Here is a 25,436-nt window from a genome sequence, read left to right as displayed (position 1 = left end):
AATGTAGCACGAATGTTTTTCCAAGATCCAAGTCTATCAGCAACAAATACTGGGATTGACGAGGTACTTATTGAGAGGTTGTGCTGTGCTATTTCACGCGGATTTCACATAAATGTTCCTGCACTCGATCAGTATGCTCTTCAGACTACCAAGATGTTCGTCGAGAAGTATCCGTGATTCAATATACCTGCGTCTGTGCATAGATTTTTGCTTCATGGTCCTATAATTTTAGCCGCATTACTTCCCATTGGAGTATTGAGCGAAGAAGCTCAGGAAGTACGATATAAAGACATGCGTAGATTCAGGCAGCATCATTGCAAAAAATTCTCATGATATGCTACCAACGAAGACCTGCTTTTCCCTGTTATTTCCTTAATCAACATCTGCAAAGCAATAGAAAAAAATCAATAGCAATGCGAGCTCTTCTGGGGAAACCTCACATTACAGCAAAAGAAGCATAAGACAGCAACAGCTCTGTCAGTGACAGTGAAGACAGTACTAACTGAAATAACACCTACTGATAGTGAGAACATGCTGATACGTATGATTAACTTTTGATAATTCAATATGGTACGTACAGTTTAATTACGTACAATTATAGTGTAGAATTGCATATCCACATTTCTCCTGCATAACACTTGTGTTTATGTGAAGGTATTGTGTGATTTCTGAGTACATACAGCATAGATTTTAAACATTTTTCAATTTATATTTTCGTAATAAATTTTTTGTACCCCTATGATGCACTGATCTTTTTGCCATGTAGTACAGATTCAAATATATCATTTCACACATCGTCATTATCACATATTTCATCCCCATCTCGTTCGATTTTCTGCACACTAAAGTGCCACATTTTCAATAAATCAATCTAATTCACTATATTTTTTCATTTTTTTTTTCATTTTTGACCATGTAAAATGAATTAAAATCATTGGACAATACCTACATTAATTATGCGAACAGAATTCCTAATTTAGGCGCACTGTGCAACAGTGTGATAATAACGCTTAACATGTGATGTTTTAACTTGAGAAATAATCGAAAATTTTCTGTTCTTTTCAACATGAAATGGTCTTCAACGAGCCAATCTTATTTAGTATTAATCTTGAGAAATCCGTATTTCAATATTCGAAATTTTCTTCGCTTTTTTTCTACACGAGCATTGAAATTTGGAGTTGCGTTTTGTGTATAAATGAAACAAATCGGCGTAACACAGGAATTGTTGATTCGATGTGTTTGGTGATTTCTAAACTACATGAAGAAATTGAAACATTCCGTGAAATTGTGATGCTATTAAGGGAATATATATGTTCACTAATGAACAAAGATCAGAAGAGCCTGAAATCAACAGTGTATGAAAACCAACATCAAACTACTTGGAGTGACGTTGTCAGAAAATGCACGGACACAACCTCTTAATAACTGAACAGAATATTGCTTATCAACAGTATCAAGTAAATACCCAAAACAGATTTAGTGTATTGAATTCTGATGAGTTGAATGCATCAGTTAAGTATTCAGATACTATATTAACCAAATCTCAATGCAAGGTGCAGAGGAACAGTTTAGGTAGGTACAAGGAAACTAAAAAGAACTTTAGGTTAAATTCCTGTACGCCTGGTAAAACTATTATTGTAGCTGACAGTCATGGTCGTGGTGTAGCTTCATATTTAAAAGAAGAGATAACCAATGTAACAGGGTTTGTGAAGCCAAATGCCAAGCTGAATAAGGTAGCAGCCTCCTGTATTGAAAGTAGCAAAAAAATGACGTACAAGGATACAATGGTAGTGATTGGTGGTACTAATGATGTGGCAAGAAATGAAGCGGAAGATGTAACTAGAACATTGCGTGAAATCTTCCGATGTTATTACATACAAATGTTATTGTAGTCACAATACCCTTTCGCCATGATCTGAACAATCTGTCTTGTGTAAATTTAGCAGTAAGCGATACTAATAGTAAGATATTTATCTTATGTAAACATTTCCATAACGTACAAGTTTTGGATATTCAGAATATTCCTAGAAGTTATCATACAAAACATGGGCTACATTTAGATGGTACAGGGAAAGAGTATTTGTGTAGTAAGTTAAAGGAAATAACTGCAAATGTAACTTATAGTATAAATTTCAATGCAATTCCGCTTTGATATAAAATAGATGATCTAACCAATGTGCAAAGTAATGTAGACAATGTAGTGTACATAGGTGCCGAAGGTAATGTAAACCGTTATGATGGAAGACTCAACTATGTGGACAGAATTTGTTTAATGCAGAAGACAGATCATAAGGTAGATCACAAAAGTGAAGATTCTAATAATGACGTTTTAGTGCAAGGGCAGATTAGCAGTAATGTTAGTAATATGTATTATCCGGTAATAGAACTAGCTGAAAAAACGAAGGTTGATACATATAAGAAACGTACTGTAAATAGTAGCAAAATAGCATGTCCAATACGACAATCAAACAGAACTAGAAATCCTCCTTCTAAACTCAGTAATAATGATTTTTTATGTGTAACATTGCACAAATATATGGTAAGTATCAGAATCAAGGTACGATTTCGAACAAATTAATACTTAATTTGAACACTAAAAATCAACAAAACATGTCAATATGTGAAAATATGGATCAACCTCCAAAGAAATACGATAATAAAATTCCTACTAATAAAAATAACCCACTTACACTCTTCCATCAAAATACTAACTAACTCTATGGCCTATGGAACCCGGAGGTTCAGTGCCGCGTTCACAAAAGCTCTCCACTGACTTCTATCCTTAGCTAATTGCATCCAGTTTCTACTTTGTATTCCTATCTCTGCGAGATCCATCTTAATATTGTCCTCCCATCTGCGCCTAGGTCTTCCTAATGGTCGTTTTCCTATGGGTCTACCAGTCAAGACTTTGAAAGCATTTCTACTTTCTTCCATTCTAGCTACATGACCTGCCCACCTAAGCCTCCTAGACTTGACGACCCTAACAATATTGGGTAAACCGTATAAACTATGTAGTTCCTCGTTATGGAGCTTCCGCCATTCCCCATTCTCGTTCCTCTTGGGTCCGAATATTCTTCTCAGGATCCTGTTCTCAAATACTTTCAGTCTATGTTCTTCCCTCAGAGTAAGCGACCATGTTTCGCAACCATAAAGAACAACAGGCATGATTATCGTTTTATATATTTTAAGCTTCAAATTCCTCGACAGAATTCGCGACGACAAGAGATTTTGAACCGAATAGTAACCTGAATTCCCTGCTTTTAGTCGACATTTAATTTCTTCGTGAATATGATTTTCGTCTGTTAATATTGATCCTAAATATTTGGAAGTATCCACTTTATCAAAAGTGTTATTTAATATTTTAACGCCTCCACAATTTGCCGTATTACAGTCCCGACACACTTCCATGTATTTAGTTTTCTCTGCATTTACTTCTAAACCCATGTCCCTGCAAGCGTTTAATAAGATCTCTGCATTTATTTCTACTGTTCTCCTATCATCTCCTATTAAATTTACATCATCAGCATATGCCATAACCCGGTCAAAATACACAAGGTTTTAATACAGATAAAAAAAAACTCCAATTAACAGTACAGTTACATGATTTGCACACAGATGTTGATATTGTATGTATAACAGAACATTGGCATAGAGATGATGAGATTGACTATATTGCAATTCCAAACTTTACCTGTGCAGCAAGATATTGTAGAACTAATTTATCAAAAGGTGGATCATGTATTTTTGTTAAGAATGAAATGAAAGTAAAAAAGTGTATTATGTTTGAAAAACTTAATGAAGAAAAACAGTTTGAATGTTGTATAATAAAGTTACCTTTACAAAAAAATATGTATTATTTGTGTGTATAGAACACCCGACAGTAACATTGAAATATTTATCAATAAGATGGATAAAATTTTGGCGTATTTTCATCTTAAAAAATACTTTCCAATTGTTGTAGATGATTTGAATGTAAATTTTCTAAGTGAAAAACTCAATAAAACCTTCGAATCTTCACTTCAAACATACAACTTAAATCCCACAATTAAATTACCTACAAGAATGAGAAAAAAACTCCGTATCTAACACTGACCAGATCTTAGTAAATCTATTAGTCATGAATTATGATTCAGAAGTTATAAATACAGGTTTTTCAGATCATGAAGCACAAATTGGAAAAGTAAACATTTTAAAAGAAACACCTGTAACTATAGAGAAACCCAATGAAACACCTATAATAACGAGATGTTTTAGTTCAAATATGCTTAGGTTGGGGACGTGGGGTGATATTTATGAACTAACCGACGTGAATGACGTACGTGAGGAAATATATGATACTGTAAAACATAGTTTTGAAGTAGCATTTCCATTAAAAATATTTTTAGTAAAATAAGGATGAAAAATATAAAATGGATTACACCTAAAATCTTAAAATCAAACTTGGTAAACATACAACTAAATGAAACCAGGAAGCGTTAACCTACCGGGATGAATAAATTAATTTACAAACAACACAAAACTAGTTATAAAAAATTGTTGAAAATAGCGAAACAAAATTATAGCAGTAGGAAAATTCTTCAGTCTCACAATAAAATAAAAGCAATGTGGAAAATAATTAAAGAAGAGCTCAACATGTAAACACGTAGTGTCCATATACATAGCATAATTTATGAGGGCGTCAACATGAAAAATCCAAAGGACATAGCAACGTCTTTTAATAAATATTTCACAAATGTAGGGCAAACTTATTAAAAACAAAGGAACTAGTAAAACTAACTTATCGGAACTTAAATTAAAAAATGTGATAAATATATATTCTTCAAACCAGTAACAGAGAGTGAAATAATCATCATAATGAAACAAATGAAAAATTCGAATTCGGCTGGGTCGGACGAATTATGTAACAATTTAGTAAAAAGGCGTTACAAATACTTAGTTACACCATTATGTTATCGCTCAAATATTTCAGTCGCCAAAGGAAGCTTTCCTGATAAACTAAAGATTGCTAAAGTTAAACCTTTGCATAAAAAAGTTAAACTCAATGAAATAGGAAACTATAGACCGATATCATTGCTACCCATTATAGGTAAAATTCTGGAAAAAATAATGTTGAATCGGGTTATGGATTTCATTAATAAATATTCTATTATATCCAACACAACATGGTTTCTTGAAAGGTATCGTAAATCTAATGAGACAGCAATTTTTCATTTTCTAGAAAACTGCAGAAAGTTACTGGATGAGAAAAAATTATGTATAGGAATATTTTTAGATCTAACAAAACCCTTCGATTTAGTAAATCATCATATATTGCTAGAAAAACTTAGTTGGTTGGTATGGTTGGCTTAGCTATTCAATGGTTTGAATCATACCTTGAAGATCGGAAACAAGTAACTGAAATAACAGGAATAGTTAAAAATAAAATTTAAAAATGTGCGTCAAGTGAGGAAATTATTAATCGTGGAGTACCACAAGGCTAAATTGTAGGACCACTTCTCTTTCTTTATACAAATGATCTTTCTGAAAGTATTATAGTTCATATGTGACTTTATATGCAGATGGTACAAACATAATAGTTAGTGGGAAAGTTGAATGCGAATTAGCTTCAAACTGCCAAATGGCAATGAACCAACTTTCAAGTTGGATGAATAAAAGTGACCTAATCATTAATGTAAATAAAACATGTGCCTTAAATTTTAACAATGGTAAAAGTAATCAAGCCAATCCAATAATAAAAATAAATAATAAAACAGTTAAATATGTTGTAAAAATTTCAACTGGGAACCACATATAGAATATGTAATAAGTAAGCTAAGCAAACTATGCTATGCAATTAGAGTTGTAAGAGATAAGATTAATGTGAAAACAGCTAAGTGTATATATTACTCAAATTTTCATTCTACAATAAAATATGGCTTGTTGTCTGGGAAAATGCACCTAAAAGTATTGCTATCTTTGGGCTACAGAAGAAAGTATTAAGAATACTTGCAGGTGTAAAATGGAACTCTTCTTGCTGAAATATTTTTTAAGGAACTTGGAATGATGACTCTTCCCTCAATGTATTTGTTCGAAACATTAATGTTTTTGAAAAAACATAGTAGTGAATTTTTTGTTAACAAAGACATTCACAGATATAACACAAGAAGTAAAGACGACATTCACTTGCATGCACATAGGACAAATATATACAATAAGTCAATTACGCACAAAGGTACTCTATTATACAATCTACTTCCATCATGTATAAATAATCAGGTCTCTGTCATAAGCTTTAGATCCAAACTTAAAAGGTACTTGATAGAACATTGCTTTTACTCGGTTGAAGAATAAGTAGAAAACATTTGGTATACGTAAAATTAAATGTATAATAAATAAATTAGTGAAATCATATGAATCTATATGTAATAAAAGTATGTATGTTTATGTATACTGGTATATATATAAAAATGACATGTCCAATTTCGTTGTATGACGATGAACGGGTGCAATATATTATGATTATAAATTTACGTACTGTCAAGCTGTAAGTCCACAGAAGTTGTTCGTAGAATGCAACACTCGTAAGAAGGTTTGGTGTTGGCAGACACTTTTGAAAGTCAAATTTCCAGCCTTCAGCATTTTCAGATGTACACGTTTCCTTATTTCTTGTTTTAATATCAAAAGTGCTTTCTGCTTTCAGTTGATGTTCTAATATTTCTTTGAACACGAAAAGCCTCTTCACTACACTTCTTTTTCATGTGAAATGTATCACATGTATTGCGTGTCCCAACTTTGCGAGGTTTGATACCTTTCCGCCCGAATTCATTCTTCATAAACTCTCCGTAATAAGTATAACTAACTGTTATTTCCCCATTTAATGTATAGTTTTGTTTGTACGTTTCATACAACGTATGCTTGTTTAGATAAGTTGGCAAAAACTTGTTGCTGTTGCGTCCACCGTATTATGATTCGCATGTGGTATTTTTTTGGAAATTCGAACGTAAAAATGATATAAAAGTAACCAAGAAAGGTTTGTCGCTTTTTAGGAGGTCTGTGTTCAATTGGTCCTCATCACGTGACTTGAATGCGAATGGAGATAGGGCGAAGGTTGGTTGCTTTTATGGGTATATCTAACATACTACCTGGTTGTGACAAATCAGTTACACCGTGAGCTTGCGTAAGGACAGACTGAACGTAAAAACTTCTCAGATTGTCATGCGGACCATATGGTGTCGGAGTTCTAAGTGGAGTGAACCGGCGCTTAAGATGCTACAGGCTTTTGCGGAGGGTATTATGACTACGCAGACATGCTGTGGTGATTTAACAAAAATAAGGGCGGTGACGAAGCACTCAAAGACGCACCACGTGCCGGGAGGGCAAAACGTTTACAAAATGATGCTCTTCAGGCAGCAATTGAGGCGAGCAATGGCCAAACACGTGAAGAATTGGAACTACATTCCAGTGTGAGTGAAGAAATCATTCGCAGCACCTCTATCAACTTGGGAAGTACAAGAAGTTGGGTCGATGGCTCCCTCATGGTTTAACTCTGGGCCAGATACTTTTGTTTCTTTGCTTTTCCGTCTGAATAAGAAGTCATTTCTTTACAGGATGATGTCATCAGATGAGAAGTGGGTCTTGTACGAAGCTCCACGGCGCAGTTGGAGCTTCATTGGTTAGTATCCCATGAACCGGTTCCAAACCAACCGAAAACAGCAATGAAACAGAAGGTCCTCTTGTGTGTTTAGTTTACTACTCGCTGTATCGTGCCAGGAGTTCAGATGATTAATGCAGTAGTTTAGCCGTGATCAAGTAAAATAGAGTCTGGAGGGAGCAATTCTGAGTCGCAAAAGGGTCCCGTTCTTACAGGAGAACGCTAAGCCCCACATGCCTAGGATGACTCGGGACACCATTCTGCGTGTTGGATGGAAAACGCTATTGCATTCTCCATCCTCACGGTTATTGAACCGATCTCATTATCACCTTTTCCATTCCTTGGACAATCACCTTAGAGAACGCCAGGTGGAATCCTAGTAGAGGTGCAAAATGCACTTGTTATTTTCTTCGCCTCACTGGGTACTAATTTCTACTCCGATGGGGTCCATGGTCTTCGAGAACGTTGGCAGAAGGTCGTCCATGCTGACGAGTACTACATTTGATCTTCCAGGTATGTCTTAGGTGACGTCAGTGTTCGAAGTTGGTGGCTAAAAAAAGCGACACAACTATCTTGTTTACCTTCATTCCTTGCTATATTTTATTTTGGCGTTTTAAAACCTCTTTTATCACATTGCTGTTCCTGTGTGGCATGATAGTCTTTTATGTTCAATATTTTTATTTTAATATTTTACATCAATACCACATACTGTTGAAAAGCAACCTTTCCAAATTTGCACTTAGACTTCAGGAAATGTTACAAAAAATATGCAGGACATGTATCGCGTTTGTGAATTTGATCTCTTGTGGACTTTTACTTGTGATTATAGTATGGTTCAAAATTCTATTGTTTTTTGCGTATTATCTTCAAACCGGAGATTGTTTCTGCCCTTCTGTTAGATTACCTCTACAGACCAGACTGAAAGAGGTTGCCGAGTGCGCTAAGAAATAACTTTATCACTTTTTGTCTAATATTTCGTACCAATATCCTCTTATGTTTTGGCCCTTTTTGACATTCTAGCGTTCCTTTTAAAAACCTTTACCGGCACTATCTTTGAGCACAACATTTGTTACATTCTGTAAATATATTTTCTCATTGCTATTATTGCCCTCATCAGCAGCATCTTTGCTTGCAGCACTAGTTACACTCTGCTTATTTCTTTCCCTTCTTAGCAGCTACGTCAGTAATGCCATTAGCCATATCTCTTCTATGTTCATTTATCGTTTCTCATTGCTTTCCAGGCTCAGTGGTAGAGCATTTAACTCGGGTGCTTGTCCCGGGTTCGATCTCAGCCCCCACCAAGTCAACTTTGTGGTGGACAAACACCATGTACATGGATTTTCTCGGGCTCTGCCGTTTCCTCCCACTTTCTTCATTCCACCATTTCATTCATACCTCATCATCACCGTCTCCTTTAGCCTAACCGGCATTACCGTGGGACGTTAAACTCAAAGATTTCATTTTCATTGCATTCCAACTGTCTGACTCTGACTTGTCTTTTTCTGTTAGATTTTACACTCTACTTTCCCTAGTGTTCATAATCATTTTGGACATGAGTGTACACGATGGAACTCGGTATGTACTAAACTTAAGCCTGATATCATACGTTTAAATGTATATACGATTTGACATAGAAGAAACAAACAACGTTCTGTTTTAAGAAAAGAAATATGACAATGCCTCGATTGTCCTCGGTACCGTATTTCTATAACAGCACAATAGTTTTGAACTTCAGTTTATCACGAAATATAACACATGTCGGCCTAATAGCCTCACATTTAAGATCTAATAAGAAGTATAATAAAAAAAACTAGTATTTTTCCATTCCTACTCTATTTTACGTGCAAGCTCTAGGCATGTTTTGCCGTTATCTATTATTTATCTCCATTTTCTTGTTTATTAAATTTGTTACAGATTCCATAGACATACTCTTTCTACAAAAACGAAAACGCTTAATGTACGAAAGGATTTAATTCTTCATTCAGTTGAGAAACCTCACACTTCGAACGAGTTCTACAAAGAATATACACGATCACATTTTTCAACGCACACCTTAACCTATAAAGGTGCGAAATCTCATTCATGCGAAGAGTCTGGGGAGGAATGTAGGGAAGTTTTCACTTCGGCAAGGCACATGTTGACAGTTACAGGTGAAAAACTTCGTACATGCCATGACTGTGGGCAGGGATTTAGTCGAAATTCGTGTTTGGGAACACACATGTTAATACATACAAGTGCAAGGCCTCATACGTCTGGAGAGTGTGGTAAAGCATTTAGTCGACGGTCGGATTTGGAAAAACACAAGTTAATACATACAGGTGGAAAACATCACACTTGCCTAGAGTGTGGAAAAATATTTAGGCTACGTTCAGATTTGGCAAAACACATATTAATACATACTGGTGAAAAGACTCATACTTGCGAAGAGTGTGGTAAAGCATTTCTTCGAAGGTCGGATTTGTCAAAACACATGTTAATACATACAGGTGAAAAACCTCATACTTGCCTAGAGTGTGGAAGAGGTTTTAGGCTGCGTTCAGATTTGGCAAGGCACATGTTAATACATAAAGGTGAAAAGGCTCATACGTGTGATCATTGTCAAAAAGCATTTCTTCGAAAGTCGTATTTGGCAAACCACATGTTAATACATACAGGTGAAAAGTCTCATAACTGTAAACAGTGTGGTAAAGCATTTAGTGGAAGGTCTGATTTGTCTAAACACATGATAATACATACAGGTGAAAAACCTCATACTTGCCTAGTGTGTGGTCGGGCATTTAGTCGAAAGTCAGATGTTGCAACACACATGTTAATACATACAGGAGAAAAGGCTCATACTTGCGTAGAGTGTGGAAAAGTTTTTAGGCTGCGTTCACATTTGGCAAAACACACGTTAATACATACAGGAGAAAAGGCTCATACTTGCGAAGAGTGTGCAAGGGCATTTAGTCGAAGGTCGTATATGACAACACACATGTTAATACATAGAGGTGAAAAAAGTCATATTTGCCTAGATTGTGGTCGGGCATTTAGTCGAAAGTCAGAAGTTGCAACACACATGTTAATACATACAGGAGAAAAGGCTTACGCGTGTAAAGAGTGTGGTCAAGCATTTAGTCGACGGTCGGAAGTGGCATATCACATGTTAATACATACAGGTGGGAAACACTGTACTTGCCTAGAGTGTGGAAAAGTATTTAGGTTACGTTCACTTTTGCAAAGACACATGTTAACACATAAAGGTGAAAAGGCTCTCACGTGTGAACATTGTCAAAAAGCATTTCTGCAAAAGTCGAATTTGGCACACCACATGTTAATACATACAGGTGAAAAGCCTCATACATGTGAAGAGTGTGGTAAAGCATTTCGTTTAAGGTCGGATTTGTCAAAACACATGTTAATACATACAGGTGAAAAACCTCATACTTGCCTAGAGTGTGGAAGAGGTTTTAGGCTGCGTTCAGATTTGGCAAGGCACATGTTAATACATACAGGTGAAAAGGCTCATACGTGCAAAAAGTGTAGTAAAGCATTTAGTCGAAGGTCGGGTATGGAAACACACATGTTAATACATACCGGTGAAAAACGTCACACTTGCCTAGATTGTGGTAAAGCGTTTAGTCGAAGGTCGGATTTGGCACAACACAAGTTAATACATACAGGTGAAAAGCCTCATACATGTGAAGAGTGTGGTAAAGCATTTAGTCGAAGGTCAGATTTGGCAAAACACATGTTAACACATACAGGTGGAAAACGTCATACATGTCTAGAGTGTGAAAAGTATTTGGGCTCCGTTCACAATTGCAAACACACATGTTAAAACATAAAGGTGAAAAGTCTCATACGTGTAGAGAGTAAAAGAAAGCATTTATTCGAAGGTCGGATTTGGCAGAACACGTGGTAATAAATACAGGTAAAAAACTTCATATTTGCCTGGTATGGAAAAGTATTCAGGCAATGTTCAAATTTGATATTACACCCCTTCCAACTTTGGCAACGAATGTCCTAATACATTCAGCTGACCCTCTGATACGTGCCATAGATATGGGCAGGGACTTAAGTGAATTTCAAATGTGGCAACACATGTTAATACATACAAGTTAAAACGTTATACGTGCTGGAATGTGGTAAAAAAATCTAGATTATGTTTGAGAAGACATGTTAGAGCACACAGGTGGAAAGCATGTACCAAGAGTGGTGTGAAAGATTTAGCCGAATTTCAAATATACTATAGAAGTGTAAAGTCACAGAGGTAAATACACATTCTGATTGCCAGAAATGTGCGAAGAGATTTGTCAACGTTTACTTTCGGGAAGTCAGATTTTTATATTGCCTCATGAAAACCATTACATATGCGAAAGCTTGTTAAATGTTGAACATGAAGTTTGAATCTGAATGCGTTTCTTTGTACATACTTTTGAAAAAGTTGAGATTTGCCGAGAGTGGACAGTTATTTGTTTGAAGTTCATGTTTGTGAAGTCATGCAATTAGAAACCGCACACGTGAAGAAAGTGTGAAAGACTATCTAACCATTGTTCAATTTTTGCAAGAAACATGTTAGCACATACAGATGGGAAAAATAAATATCAAAACTTTCTGAATGGATTTACGCAGACTTCAGTTTTTGCAACACAGCTCTAATGTGAACTGGTAAAACAACACGTGTCAATAGTCAGAAGATTTAACAAAATTGAGTTTTGGCAAGATATTAATACAAAGAAGAAGAAAGGATTCTACGTGCTAAATTTTTTAAAAGGTATTTATTGGGAAATCGATTTGGTAACATCTTAAAACTTGGATGAATATATGCTTAATATAAAGAAAGACATTCAAAATTTACATTTGACAACACGCTACCACACATGTAGAACCCTCGTATGTGCCAAAGCTGTGGAAAAACATCAGCTTGAAGTTCAACTTCTGACAAACCACTTGTTCACCTATACAGATGTACAATGTCAGGTATGGAACAAATGCAACAACATTTAGGCAAAGATTTTTTAGTAGCAAAATGTTTATTTATATAAAAGTAGCCAACGTATGTGCCAAGAGTGTTACCTCAGAAATTAGTTGAAAATCAAGTTTGGCAACACTTCTTAATACATATTCTGCCAGAGGGCGGAAAAAGGAATATTCTTGACGTTTATTATACTATAACATTCTTAGCAGCACGAACTAGCAAGGTTATCAACAAAGTTCTGCCGCTGTTTCGCTCATCACTTTCGGACCTTGATATGTCGCCTTGGACGCTCCTAGAAGATGAAAGGTAGTCCCCATCAGCATTGACGACTTCCTGGCAACATTCTGGAATGCCATGAATTTCATCGTGGTAGAAATTGGTAGGCCGTGAAGGAAAGTAAGTGTCAAGCGCATTTTCCAAATCTACTAGAGATTTCAACTGCCGTCGTCGAAGGTAATAGTCCAAGGAATGAAACGTGATAATCGGACGGTGCAATGTCCGGGAAGTAACGCATATGCAGTAGTGTTTCCCATGCAATTCATAGAGTGCCTTCAGGCTAATTCTACCTGCGTGGAATTTAGCGTTGTGCTTTAATAAAAGAACACTTTCGCGATTTAAATGTGGTGACTCCAGAGTTTTGAATATGTCTTAAGCTCAAGTGCTGACAGCACAAAATTGCCTTAATGCTCTACCCTTCTTGTAGCAGTTCTTGATGCACGATGCCGTAAACTGTCCAGTAAACACAAAGGACTGATACAGTGCAGGTTTCGGCTGTTTTCTAGCTGGTTCTTGTTATGCTAAACAATGATCGCACCGCGGAGCTTCGAACAGAACTCACTTCTCATAGCATGTCAACGCTGTCCAGTTATGTCTCTTTCCTCAGACAAAAAAGCGAAGAAACATTGGTGTATGCAAATGTGACCTGGCTCCGATTCAAATCATGTGGGAAAAATCTATCCAAATGTTTGTTTCCCAAGTTCATGGAAGTGCTCCGAATGCTTTTTCCACTTGCCCTGAATTGTAGTCCCAGTTCCTCACATGCCTGCCCACTGTTCGCCTCAATTGCTGTGCCAAAACCTTCATGTTGTATATGCGTTGGTCTTCACGCACGTGGTGCGTCTTCAACAGTTTCGTCACTGTCCTTAAACTTGATAAACTTGCGCTCCATTTTCCACATAGTCACGACAGCCTCACCAAAGGCCTAACATATCTTCCGTCATGCTGCAGCAGGGTTTGGTCACAGTTTGAACTCGTACAACGTACATACACTTATGACGCTCTCTAAAAGTCCCATGTAGACTCAGTCCTTATGTTCACGGTGTAAATGAACGGCCACAATCAGATATGTAGGGTATACTACCAGCAATTTATCTCCATTCGCATTCAACTGACGGTGTGAGGGCAAATTGAACACAAACTCCACAAAATGTGACAGAATTTTCTTGGTTTTCTTTATAAATGTGTATTTTAAATTTTCGTTTCACATGTTCTGAAATATGTATTAATCTAACATAGTTTTTTTTAAAAAATATAATACCATTTTATTTCTTATGGGTAGACAAGCGAAAAAGCTCATATGACCATGTGTCAGGAATTGCATCTTTAAAGAGTTACGGCATTGAAACTCCTAATGCTGTGAAATAGTCAATTTCTGGTCGTCGCCAAATGTGATTCAATTTATATTTCAATACTTCACCCCCTAATAAAGCTAGGTGAACATTTTTTTGTATCAGTGTGTTCGTGAAGGAAGAAGGTTTCCACTGATATGTGTTTGATGTATTTTGGGGTAGAACGGCGAACGAGGCAAGTAAAATGTTTTTTTTCTCTCTCTCTCTCTTTTATTTTATTTTTATTTATTTATTTATTATTATTGATATTTTTTTTTTTTTTTGCATCACGTATTTACTCTCTCCTGCCATGGTACCCTCCACATATACATCAGTCGAAAGCTTCATCCTTCAGAACACATTGATACCAAAACTATTTTGCTAGCTTAATTACGGGTGAGCTATTAAGATTTAAATTGAGGTACATTAAGGGGCGACCAGAAATTGACTATTTCACAGCATCAGACGGGTCAATGGCCGTAACTCTATAACGATGCATTTCCTGGCATATGGTCATATGAGCTTTTTTGCTTGTCTGCCCATAAGGAATTCACCCCTGAATATAGATAGGTAGAAAAATAGACAGATGTGTATGCCTGTGTGTGTAGTAGGATAATTATCGGCCAGTTCTGAACTAACTTTGATAAGCAAATATCACATCGTTTAGGAAATAAATTTTAGTTTTGATGGCTGAACTCGAACAGAAACAGACTTACCTTAGGTCGTCTCTATTTATATGTCTATTCTATTTCTTGGTAATTACTTGTTAGATTTGAATGAAATTTGGTGGCCTTATAGCCCATTGTGTGGGAAATAAAGATCGGTATATTTGTTAGTTGTCTGGCAACGTGTGGCTCACCTCTGCTTCTTTATCTTTGGGTAACTAGTGGCCGCATCCCAACGAAAATCAACAACCAAGAAGCACACTTTCTAAGCAATAAAGAACAGTATATTTGGTTGCCGAGCCATAGTCAGGCTTCGTTCGCAAACAGAGGCTGTTTACCTCAGCTTTCTACACTGAAAGCTTTTGAGTTCGAGTTACTGGCTGTGTTCCTGTTATAATTTATTACATTCACGCACAAGAAAATGTATAGTAATGCTAAAAGAAGAACTCTTGAAACTCTACGTTTAACTATTCACAGCGTTCTTCAATTTTTTCGATTTCTTTCTTTTAACTTTATCTAAAATTACTAGTTGTATTTGCAAATATATCGTAAGTTCGTAAAAGGATACCTAAATATACAATATTAATTCTTTTTTAACAGAATTGTTTATGTGCACAACCTCCGCATGTAGCGTTCCTTACCTCCGTTGAAATCAAACATTGATTTCGTGCTGATTCTCCATCATGAGTTAATTGTGGAGCAATTTCAATTAAGATGTAATGCGGTACAATCCAGAGAGCCAGACATATTGATGATGGACTGACCACACATCACCCAACTGAACATCATAGATCTGCATGAACTGCGAGAGAGCATTTAGTACTGCCCTCTCTTTGTTAGAAAATTTCTCCATTCTGATTAGACAAGAACTGGAACGTCTGGGGAGAAATAGGAAATAATTTCTTCCTAGATTTTTGAAACGGGCTTCTATCAAATTTTGTGCACATATACTAACTAAAATGAGGAACATGTCGGTTGGCAATCTTGCTGACTTACAAAACCTGAAATGATGCTACTTGCTGACTTGCAACCTATGGCCACATATTTCATTAAGCTATTTGAATATTACAGAATAAATTAATATCGTGTGCTCGAAATTTCCATATGGCCTTTTCAATATTCCAATAACACTTTTCTCTTTGTTATTGATCGTGCTTATAAACGTGCAGTTGATAGTGAGATTTTGTGTTGCTGCGATTGCATAAATGGAATGTCGATCACAATTGATTTTAGAAATTTACATTTTCTTAGGGATAGGAGAGTCCTAAAGTATAGCTTTGCGCGCCAGAGTATGTTGATTTCATTGTATATGTAATCAGCTTTTGGCGTCAAGCATCATGCTTCTGATTTTTTTCAGGCAATATATGTAAAGGTCTATAAAATGCTTTGCTATATATTGTAGGAGTTGCCAGCTCAGAGACCTTCATCCTCACTTTAGCTAACTGATTTTAATTTACGCAAAAGCTTTCCCTCATACTAAAATTTTAGGTATCCATCGGTGACCTGACGATTGAAATCTTCTGATTTGTGACCAATTCGTTGGATAGTAGTACATATTTTCGGCTTAATTTATCTAGACGCCAGAGTCGTATTTCCAGTTTCCATTTTTCAAGCACTGTACGTATAGATAAACTTTCACAATGAGGTTCTGGCTACGCCACTGAATACAGATACTGAATACATGGATCTTTCCTCAATGTCCAGTGCTATTTCGTATTTAGAATAAGGACAGGTGGAAATCGAGAATGAAACACCGCTTCATAAATGTGGTTTTATTAACAATTAACTACAATGGTATTTACAATTTTATGTTTGCGTCGATTTACGGTTTTCCAGTAGTCATTCCAACAAATAGTAGCAATAGTGTAAGTCTAAGATAACACACGGTTAGCTTTGTGGAAAGCTGTGCAATAGCGTAGTCAGTAAAGCGTTTCCCTACCAATTGAGCAACTCGAGTTCAGATTCTGCAACACGTGGTAATTTTCTGTGATTCCGTATTCGTTTCATTGTGGCTGTGAGACTCAGTCTGCGGCAATATTTTCGACAATTTACGGAAGTAAAGGTGCCACACGAATATTTTGCCTACATAAATTTCGGAGTATGGAACGGTTATGCCCATTTAGCCAATGTATGACACAGTAGTGGGCTTTCGTAACCAGAGCAAAGTAAACCATTTTCACAAAGAAACGGGAACGAGATATGACATTAAATGGAACTGGTGTTGTAAGAGTACTATGGTTTCCCATGAATGCTACACAAAATATATTGGCTTCCAATTGTTCTGCCACCCAAATCAATCTTAAATTGGAAATTCAAAGCTTTGCATGAAATTGAAAATTAACATTAAAGACATATGAAATTAAACATCTACAAAAATTGTTCGAATAGTTTATTGCTAGCTTAATTTGATGCCCTTCTTTCGCTGTTTACAAATTCTGGAGCTAGACATTCCTTGCTATTTTCACAAAAATTCGCATTGGACTTTGGAATATTTCAGCAGTGAGAGCTCAGCAGGAAAATAAATGACCGAAAAGAAGAAGTAATGCGCCAATTTAAGAGGAATCGCTGATATAATGTCGCTGATTTAATTCTCTGAAATGCAACTGGGCACGTTTCTACTACAACATTCAATTAGTATTTGTTAAACTGGGAAACATTATAACAGTGCTAATCCAATGGAGATGATAATTTGTATATGAAAACGGCCTCATGCATTTCCGAGATTTTAAATTTGGAACTGAAGAGTCATTAAGAAATGTATACTGTTTATGAGGAAGATTGTTTACCAGAAAGCAAATCGTTTATCAGAAAAATAGAATGAAAACACATTTCTGTAGTTTTCATTCTGAAAATTTCAATGTCTAGAATGCTACTGGCAGCAGGAAAGATCTCACAAAAGTATGTGACACTCACAAATAATGAGCAAGGCGTGTGTAGAAAATCATGACATCGCCGATAACTTAAATATCCATCGTCAATATGTGGTAACTATTTTCATCCTCGTAAACCCATTTTATTTTACAACTCGGATTCCCAACAAGGATACAAGTGTACCGAACAAAAATTTTTCAAAGTAGAAACATTCATACTTGTGGCATCGATTATATTGGTATGTTAGTATATGTTGGGTTCTGGTTTTGTTAGTGTAGGATAACTTTAGATAGGTTACGTAAGCGAAACAGAAATTTCTTTGTACGCTATAGTATTACGTTAATTTCGTAATATCTCTGCGGGAGTAAAGGTTGCAATATTGGAATATGAATGCGATATTGCAGTGATATATTGGAATAGGTTCTAATATATTCTGTTCTTTATTCTATATTTCGTTGAACAAATATAAAAGAAAAAATACTTAAAACAAATATGGTAACATAGGTGCCCATAGTGACGGGCAGTGGGAATATTCCCGCTGGAAATGAAAATAAAAAATTCGAATATTCCTGGGTTTTTTCCCTAGCATATAGATTGCCGGGAAGGAATTTACTTCCATTTCTTTATTTTATCTTGCAAATTATCAGGCCCGCATGACTAATTACTTTATTTTCATTTATTATGATTTACTTCTAGGTTTTAAATAAATTGGAAGTTAAAAAAATGAAATTCGTTGACTGTACTTTATATAACTAATCATATGATTTATTAGTTCCATTTGCATTTGCACTAAAAAGTAGGAAAATACTAATTTACAAATGAAAAGGAACCAGTTTATAAAGTAATGTGGAAATAGAGATAAAGTAGAATTAATACACCCCGAATCACTGTTAGTAATAGACGTCGGTCTGTCTCTGACTCGAATTTCTGAAGAGCTGCTCGGACATCTCTTATATGTGAATTAACGCATGAAATTTCGAGAAATAGGTAGGAAGAAAGGTCGTGTGTGGCAATGTTATCGGTTAAAATATAAAAAATAGGTCAGTATCTTGCAAATTTTGTAAACATAATTATGTATGCGCAAATGTTGATAAATTGGTAAGACATGTATCTTCTGGCAGCTACCCAATCTAATTTGTTTATAACTTTTAAAAATTTAATGGGCCTTATGCGGAATCGCTCTGACGCGTGATTACCCACAATAGAGTTCAATTAACATGTTTTCTGCAGTAGTCAGGCCTTTAGTATGACGCTAATCATACGTCGAAACGACTCAGCATAAGGCGGTATGTTTATAATATCACTAGTGGAGTAAATTTTACAAAATTCTCTTATTTATAAATTTAAACTGTTTAGCAGTGTAAAAATGTGTGGACTTAAAGTATCATTTTTCCACATATTTACATTTATAGAACATTTTGTAAGTAAATATACATTTATGCGTATTCTCTAAATATAATAAAATATTCATAACATAATGCCGTTCAGTATATACATTTTAAAGAATCCTCTGGAAACAACTGTAATAATACACTGTGATAAAAAAAAATTAACTTTCAAATCATAATATAGAAATAGAATGCAATTTTCTTTGTGATTGTACATCTATTGCCGGAAAAATCCGATTTTGGAAACTTTCCCGGGAATATTCCCGAAAAATATCTTCTCGGGAATTGACCCATCAGTAGGTACTCAAGGGGGGTACAAATGTACCCTAGGGCAGTTTGAGCCACATACGTAAGCAGATCACCTTACTATATAATTGTTATTGAGGGAATAAGTTCCCGTACAGCCCGGTCCACAATGTAAAGAACGTTAGTTACCATCGGGTGTTTGTGACATAAAGCATACAGAAAAGTATATGCATGGGGTACCTTTGTATCCCCTTGGAAATTCGAAGGTTAGAAAAGCTAGGTACATGACAGAAACTCGAGGTTTGGATACCACAAGTTCTGCCTGAAACACATTTAGTAGATCAAATTTCTATCTATGAGAATCTACTGAAACATCGAACTCGAATGATTTCTGAAGTTGATGTTGACAAGTGAAAAAAGGTGGATCATCTACAAGAATGGGCACAAAAGATCGTTGTAGAAGTGAGAAGATGTTCTATAGTCTGCAGCAAAGCCCATACTGACGTAAAGGGGAGGTTAAATTTCGCTTTGAAAAATCCATTCATTCAGTTCTAACAAATCTTTCACATCATCTCGTTTCCTATATTGCCTTTAGTCCAATTACCGTATTTCACTTCCGATATCGCGCATAATTCAACCCTCATCCACCCACAGAATTATGAATGGAGTGTGTTAGTTTATAGTACTATACCATCTATTGGATTCCGTTGGGTAAGATTCATACGAAAAATAAAAAATACTGCGTGAAAGCATACCAGAAATTGTAATTTTCTGTTTCTTGTTTATTTATATCACAAATACATTTTTGTTAAGAAGGGCAATCACTGTTTACGTGATAAAAGTGGTAACAAGTTACAGTCTTTATAGATGTATACAATAAGTAGTACAATAGCCACCGGCCAATTGCATGTTCCGAATACGTTCATGGGGCTCTAGAAAAATTACATTCAATGATTTAAGGTTTTGAGTCGCATTCACCGCCGATTCTATATAAATTGTGTACGGATCCCATCTCTGAAGGCTCCGAACAAAAGTGGAAAGACGGCAGTAAAATTGCCGCTATTCATCTCGGCGACCAAAAAAGATTATGGCCTCGTCGGTAATAGCGGTTCTTTTTTGTGATTTACACACACCAAAAGAGGTCTTCTCTATGTCACACTGTATTTAAAAAAAAAAACAGATGCCTACGTGAACCCCTGCCCGGGCCAGAGGGGCTCAGAAATTCCAATTTTTTGGGGGAATATTTCCCCTTTCTGGTACATAATGCGGACAAGCAAGTTATACCGTTGGAAAGTATGCTTTATCGTGAAAAAAACTAGGTATTTTATTGTTTTTATTTCGTCCTTTTTCATACATTTAGCACTTTATTGCAATGCATTTGAAGTTGACACGTCATTTATATATAAACACAAAAGTAAAAAGAACAATAATAATGAAAATTACACACACCAGGTTAATAATTAAGCCTTCCATCTTACATCTTATTATACATTACATTTTCCATGATATTATTAAAAAGAAAGTAAGAGTAATTGTTATTCGCAGTGTATGTAGAAGTCCTTGAACATATATCAAATGCTAAAAACAAGAAATTATACTGGTTACTGTAGATCATTTAGTTTGTTTTTTTCTGTTAGCATTTCGTGTATTGCTCTATCGTGAAAAAGCAGTGTTGTAATAAATATTTCTGAAGTTTTTTTTAAATTTAGCAACAGAGTTCTGACTCTTTATGTCTTTGGGAAGTTTATTGCATAGCATTATACCCGCGTATTTACACCCTTTTCCATATAATACGGTTCTGTGTTCTACAATATAAAAGTTTTGTTTGTTTCTTGTATCATGATCATGTTTTTCTTCCACCCGCGTAAGGATACCCTCTAGGTGTCTCTTTACAAATATCAGTAGATTTAAAATGTACAAACAAGGTAGTGGGAGTATACGAAATTTTTTAAATATTGGCTTGCAGTGATCTTTTGATTTAGCGGCCGCCATCATTCTTATTATTCGTTTCTGTATTGTGAAAATTATCTTGGCTTTGTGTGTATTTCTTCAAAATATAACGCTATATGTTAAATTTGACTGTAATAATCCAAAGTCAATTGTTTTTAAAGTTACTCTTTTAGAACATTTTTAAGAACTTTAATTGCGAAATAAATTTGATTAATTTTTCACTAAGCTTAGTTATTTGTACATATCAGGACAGATTTATATCTATCCAAATTCCTAAGAACTTAGTTGAGTTCATATAGTCTATTCCGTTATTCCACAATTACGTTACGAAGTAGATGAGAGAGCAGTAGGGTAAGCTGCCTCACAGGGAGCTGCTTTTGTTCCACCTTGATTCCCATATGCTAATACAGCGGCATGCATATCCAAAGTTACTTAACACAGTATGTTTTAATCACTGTCAGATTATGCTCTACTGCCACCTCACCTCATAGCACATCAATGCACGAACACATACAATCAACAATTCAACTTACGTTTTCTCCCTTATTAATCATCCTACAGTGATGACCTTTCTCATGTTTGTTACTCTCATTATCACATTAGTCTGACTGTTCATTTTTCCGTACATCCTGTAATTCGGGGCCGCCACCTGCGGCAGTTAATCCAGGTAGCATACGATGTGAAATACTTTCCGTAAAGAATTAGAATGTAAATAAACGTTATCACTGTTAGTGCACACCACATTGAAATGAGTTTTGAGTGATAGTGAAAGTATATTTGTAAGTGTGCTCTTCCTCTTTGCTCGTTTACGCGCTTGATCTGTACGGACGCACTCCCTCATTGACCGCTCGGGCCTCCATACTGCGCTCCTGCACGGACTCGGTTAGATAACATTCGTGCTTTTCAGTAGCTATCTAGTACAAGTTAGTTTGTGTTTTATACACTATATTGTATTGCCATACGTCTACACTATATTTATACTTAGCCCTTCTAAGGTCAATCTGCAAGTAGTTATAAAGCTCTTCATTTAGTACTTCTTCTGCTAAAACAAATACAAAGCTCTAACCTGACCTGAATATGTAGGAATATCAAAATTTGGTAGAACCATCTGATCTAGTAATGTCTATTTTTAAAATACTTATACAGATCTAGTACAAAAAAGGACACAAATAACAGATTCACTTAGGCCTACTGCACTCATGATGCACAGCGCTAACGTACTCTAGTGCTTCCTTCAAACATTTTCACATCTGCCACGTAAAGTGCATAGTTTGATCATGATTATGAGGCAAATTTTTCATCCAAGTTGCAAAATAACACAAGCTTCTTCATAGTTCGTTAACCTTATCCTCCTCGGTCCCTGCGTCGCCTCCAGGCGACATGAAATTTAGTAGTCCTTCAGTCCCAGAAATAAAATAAAAAAAAAGAAGCCTTTAGTCCCAGCGTCTCCTCACGACGACATGAAACACTACATTTTCCAACAATTAGTTTATAAATTTGTAACGAAACTTATTGTTGTTGGCTGTTTCTATTTTTAGATCATGGTTGGAATTATGTAGAAAAAAGATTTGGCAACGTCGCATTTGTTTGTACCTCAGAAAACATAGTGAGAAGTTGACTCCTGGTGAAGACAGAAGTTTTGCCTCACGCAGACATGGGTAAGCTATTATTTCGAGATTTAATTAATTATGCAATTGCATGATCTTCTCACGACATTGTAGTTAAATGTTCATAGTATATTTACAAAGAATCAAAAGATCAAAAATATTACTAAAAGTATCCAGAATCATGTTGCAAGTTTTCGTGTCTTCTATAGGCGACATTGGAACCCAAGCTTGAAACACGGAAATGAAGAGGACATTATACTTTCAATTCTTGCACTTGCATTTAGGGAACTTCAGGCAACAATAAATTCATATTTCTTATTTATTTTATCTACATTCACTACTAATAATGTTCGGAACATTGTTTTGGAGTTTACGACTTCAATCATGAACCAGTATTATTCCGATTTTCTTGTAAAGTATTTCTTTGTTTGCAGGAATCAAGAAATTGTTTCCAACTCTATCATCTCCTCTAAACAAGTATAAAAAATTGTGGGTTTACTTAGTGCACTAAACACAGACTGCAAAATTCTAGCACAAATGGTGCATAACATATACTGTAACATGTTTATACTAAAAGCAAATTGTTTTTAACACCAATAAAATGTTGTACAAGGAAACAGCATTAGTTCTATATGAAAAATCGAAAAATACTTTAGTATTGATTTTAAGTGTACTTTCGTACTTTAGAGTCCCAATGTCTCCTCCAGGATACATTAAGTTCTCCGCAAACCACGTGATCTAAAAAGTAAAAAGACCAATTTTCTTACTAAGACAAATGTAGTTATGTAAATTTTAATGGAGGAAGTAGTTTTTTCAATTTCTTTTTCCTTGGGACTGAAGGACTTCAAAATCTCATGTCGCCTCGAGAAGACATTGGGACTAAATGAGTTAACTTTTTTTAAAAAAATTCCTGGGACCGAAGAGGTTAAGATAGCAAAAACACTTAGCTCACACTAAAAAACGTTTCTTACGACTTATCATATTCTATAGGGACACACAAAAATCTAGTAACCACAGCACATTATGTTCTATCCGGAAGCAAATGCCACCTGAAATGTGACGTATGCACGAACTAGTTGCCATGCACGTCACCTAGTGAATGCGTTACGGAAAATTGAGGAAACGGCTAACGCCGATTTTAAATATATATGTAGATGTTACATGTGATAATTCTTCATCCGATACATAAATAATAAAATGAACTTTGCAAATCCCAATTCTTAATGAAAATAACGTTATTCTTAATGTTACACATATGGGGGACAAGTTTTGTAACGCTATTGCCACATAATGCTGTGGAAATTTTGTCGCTGTAAAAGTCGTATGTGTGGTCCTGCTAATGTACGGCGTGGGATTTCCCTCGGACCTCCCATCTGGGACGTCCCATGGACTTCATGCATGGAGATCCTTTAGGACGTCCCATCCAGGACGTCCATGGGATGTCTTCTTATTGTCCCGATAATCCCGGGAACCGAATGGGATGATTGGGATTAAAATGGGGCATCCCAGAGACGTAGTGTGCTATTTGGGAAGTTAGAACCGAATTTGAAAGTTTGAGATCAGAACTTAGGGAATTCAAAATACAAGTAGACCATCGATTTAGTGTAACTAAATCCCAAACCTGCGATACGTGGATTGAAACGCGGGATGAGTTGTCACTAGCGATCCAACAAGATGAAAACCAAGTAACTCTAAGGGCCGTATGCATAATTATTCCGCGGGTTACTTAGGGGCTACGTACGGGACACGTCATAATTTGCGTTGCAGAGTTCTCCCACACGGTCAAACGAGCCCGCAACCTTCCCGTAAATCAAGGGGATGCTTCAACGTACCCTTTGCTAGCCCGTAGCAGTTTCTGTTGTTGTATAAAATGCATATGCTCTGTGCTGACAAAATATTGGAGTATGTTAATGAGTTTACCGAATTCATTGAGCTGCTTAAGCGATAATAAGTGGCATACTTTGATGGCAACCATTTTAAAAAATATATACCAATTCCGGAAAGAAGATTGCAGGATATTTTGCTTCCGCTCGTACAAATATTGAATACAAGATCAAAGAGTGGACTAAAAATTTCTACCTGAAATAAAATAAGCGAGAGATACTTGTTGTTACAATATTAGTACCAAAGTAGATTTTAGATTAGCTTAAGAGTTGATTTTAGGGAACCAGTGGTGATTTCAAAGATCGGCCGGGGGGAGGGAATTTCTCCCCGAGAACCATGACATTCCCTCAGGACCACATAACCTATCGTGCTCAATGTGAATTCTCAGTATTTTCTTTACTAATACATTTCATCCGCAGTATATTGAAACCGCCACCACAACAACAATTTAAAAAAAAAAAAGTAATCATTACTGATGGGAAAAATTCATTCAAGTTATACATATTTCATCGTGAAAACGTTATTCTAATGTGCTTTACATCCTTCTCCCTGTTAGTGTTTGCCTGCATTTCTCAATTAGCATAGGTAAAGTTGAGGAGCGCTAACATCCCTTTTCTTCACTTATGAT

The 25,436-nt window shown here is 35.8% G+C and overlaps 1 protein-coding gene across 1 annotated transcript in view; it reads left to right on the top strand.

The window, feature by feature from the left end:
- Window positions 1-22,818, top strand: part of LOC145673569 (uncharacterized) — a 68,820-nt gene extending 46,002 nt beyond the window's left edge. Inside the window, exon 3 of the mRNA XM_081743406.1 lies at window positions 9,545-22,818. Within this exon, the coding sequence (XP_081599532.1) occupies window positions 9,545-11,450 (1,906 nt within the window). The 3' untranslated portion in view covers window positions 11,451-22,818. The remainder of the gene's footprint in view (window positions 1-9,544) is intronic.
- Window positions 22,819-25,436: the final 2,618 nt, after the last annotated feature.

Source organism: Thermobia domestica, chromosome 16, assembly GCF_964235325.1.
Source record: "Thermobia domestica chromosome 16, izTheDome1.hap1.1, whole genome shotgun sequence".
NCBI lineage: Eukaryota > Metazoa > Arthropoda > Insecta > Zygentoma > Lepismatidae > Thermobia > Thermobia domestica.
This window is presented reverse-complemented; position numbering and strand designations above follow the sequence as displayed.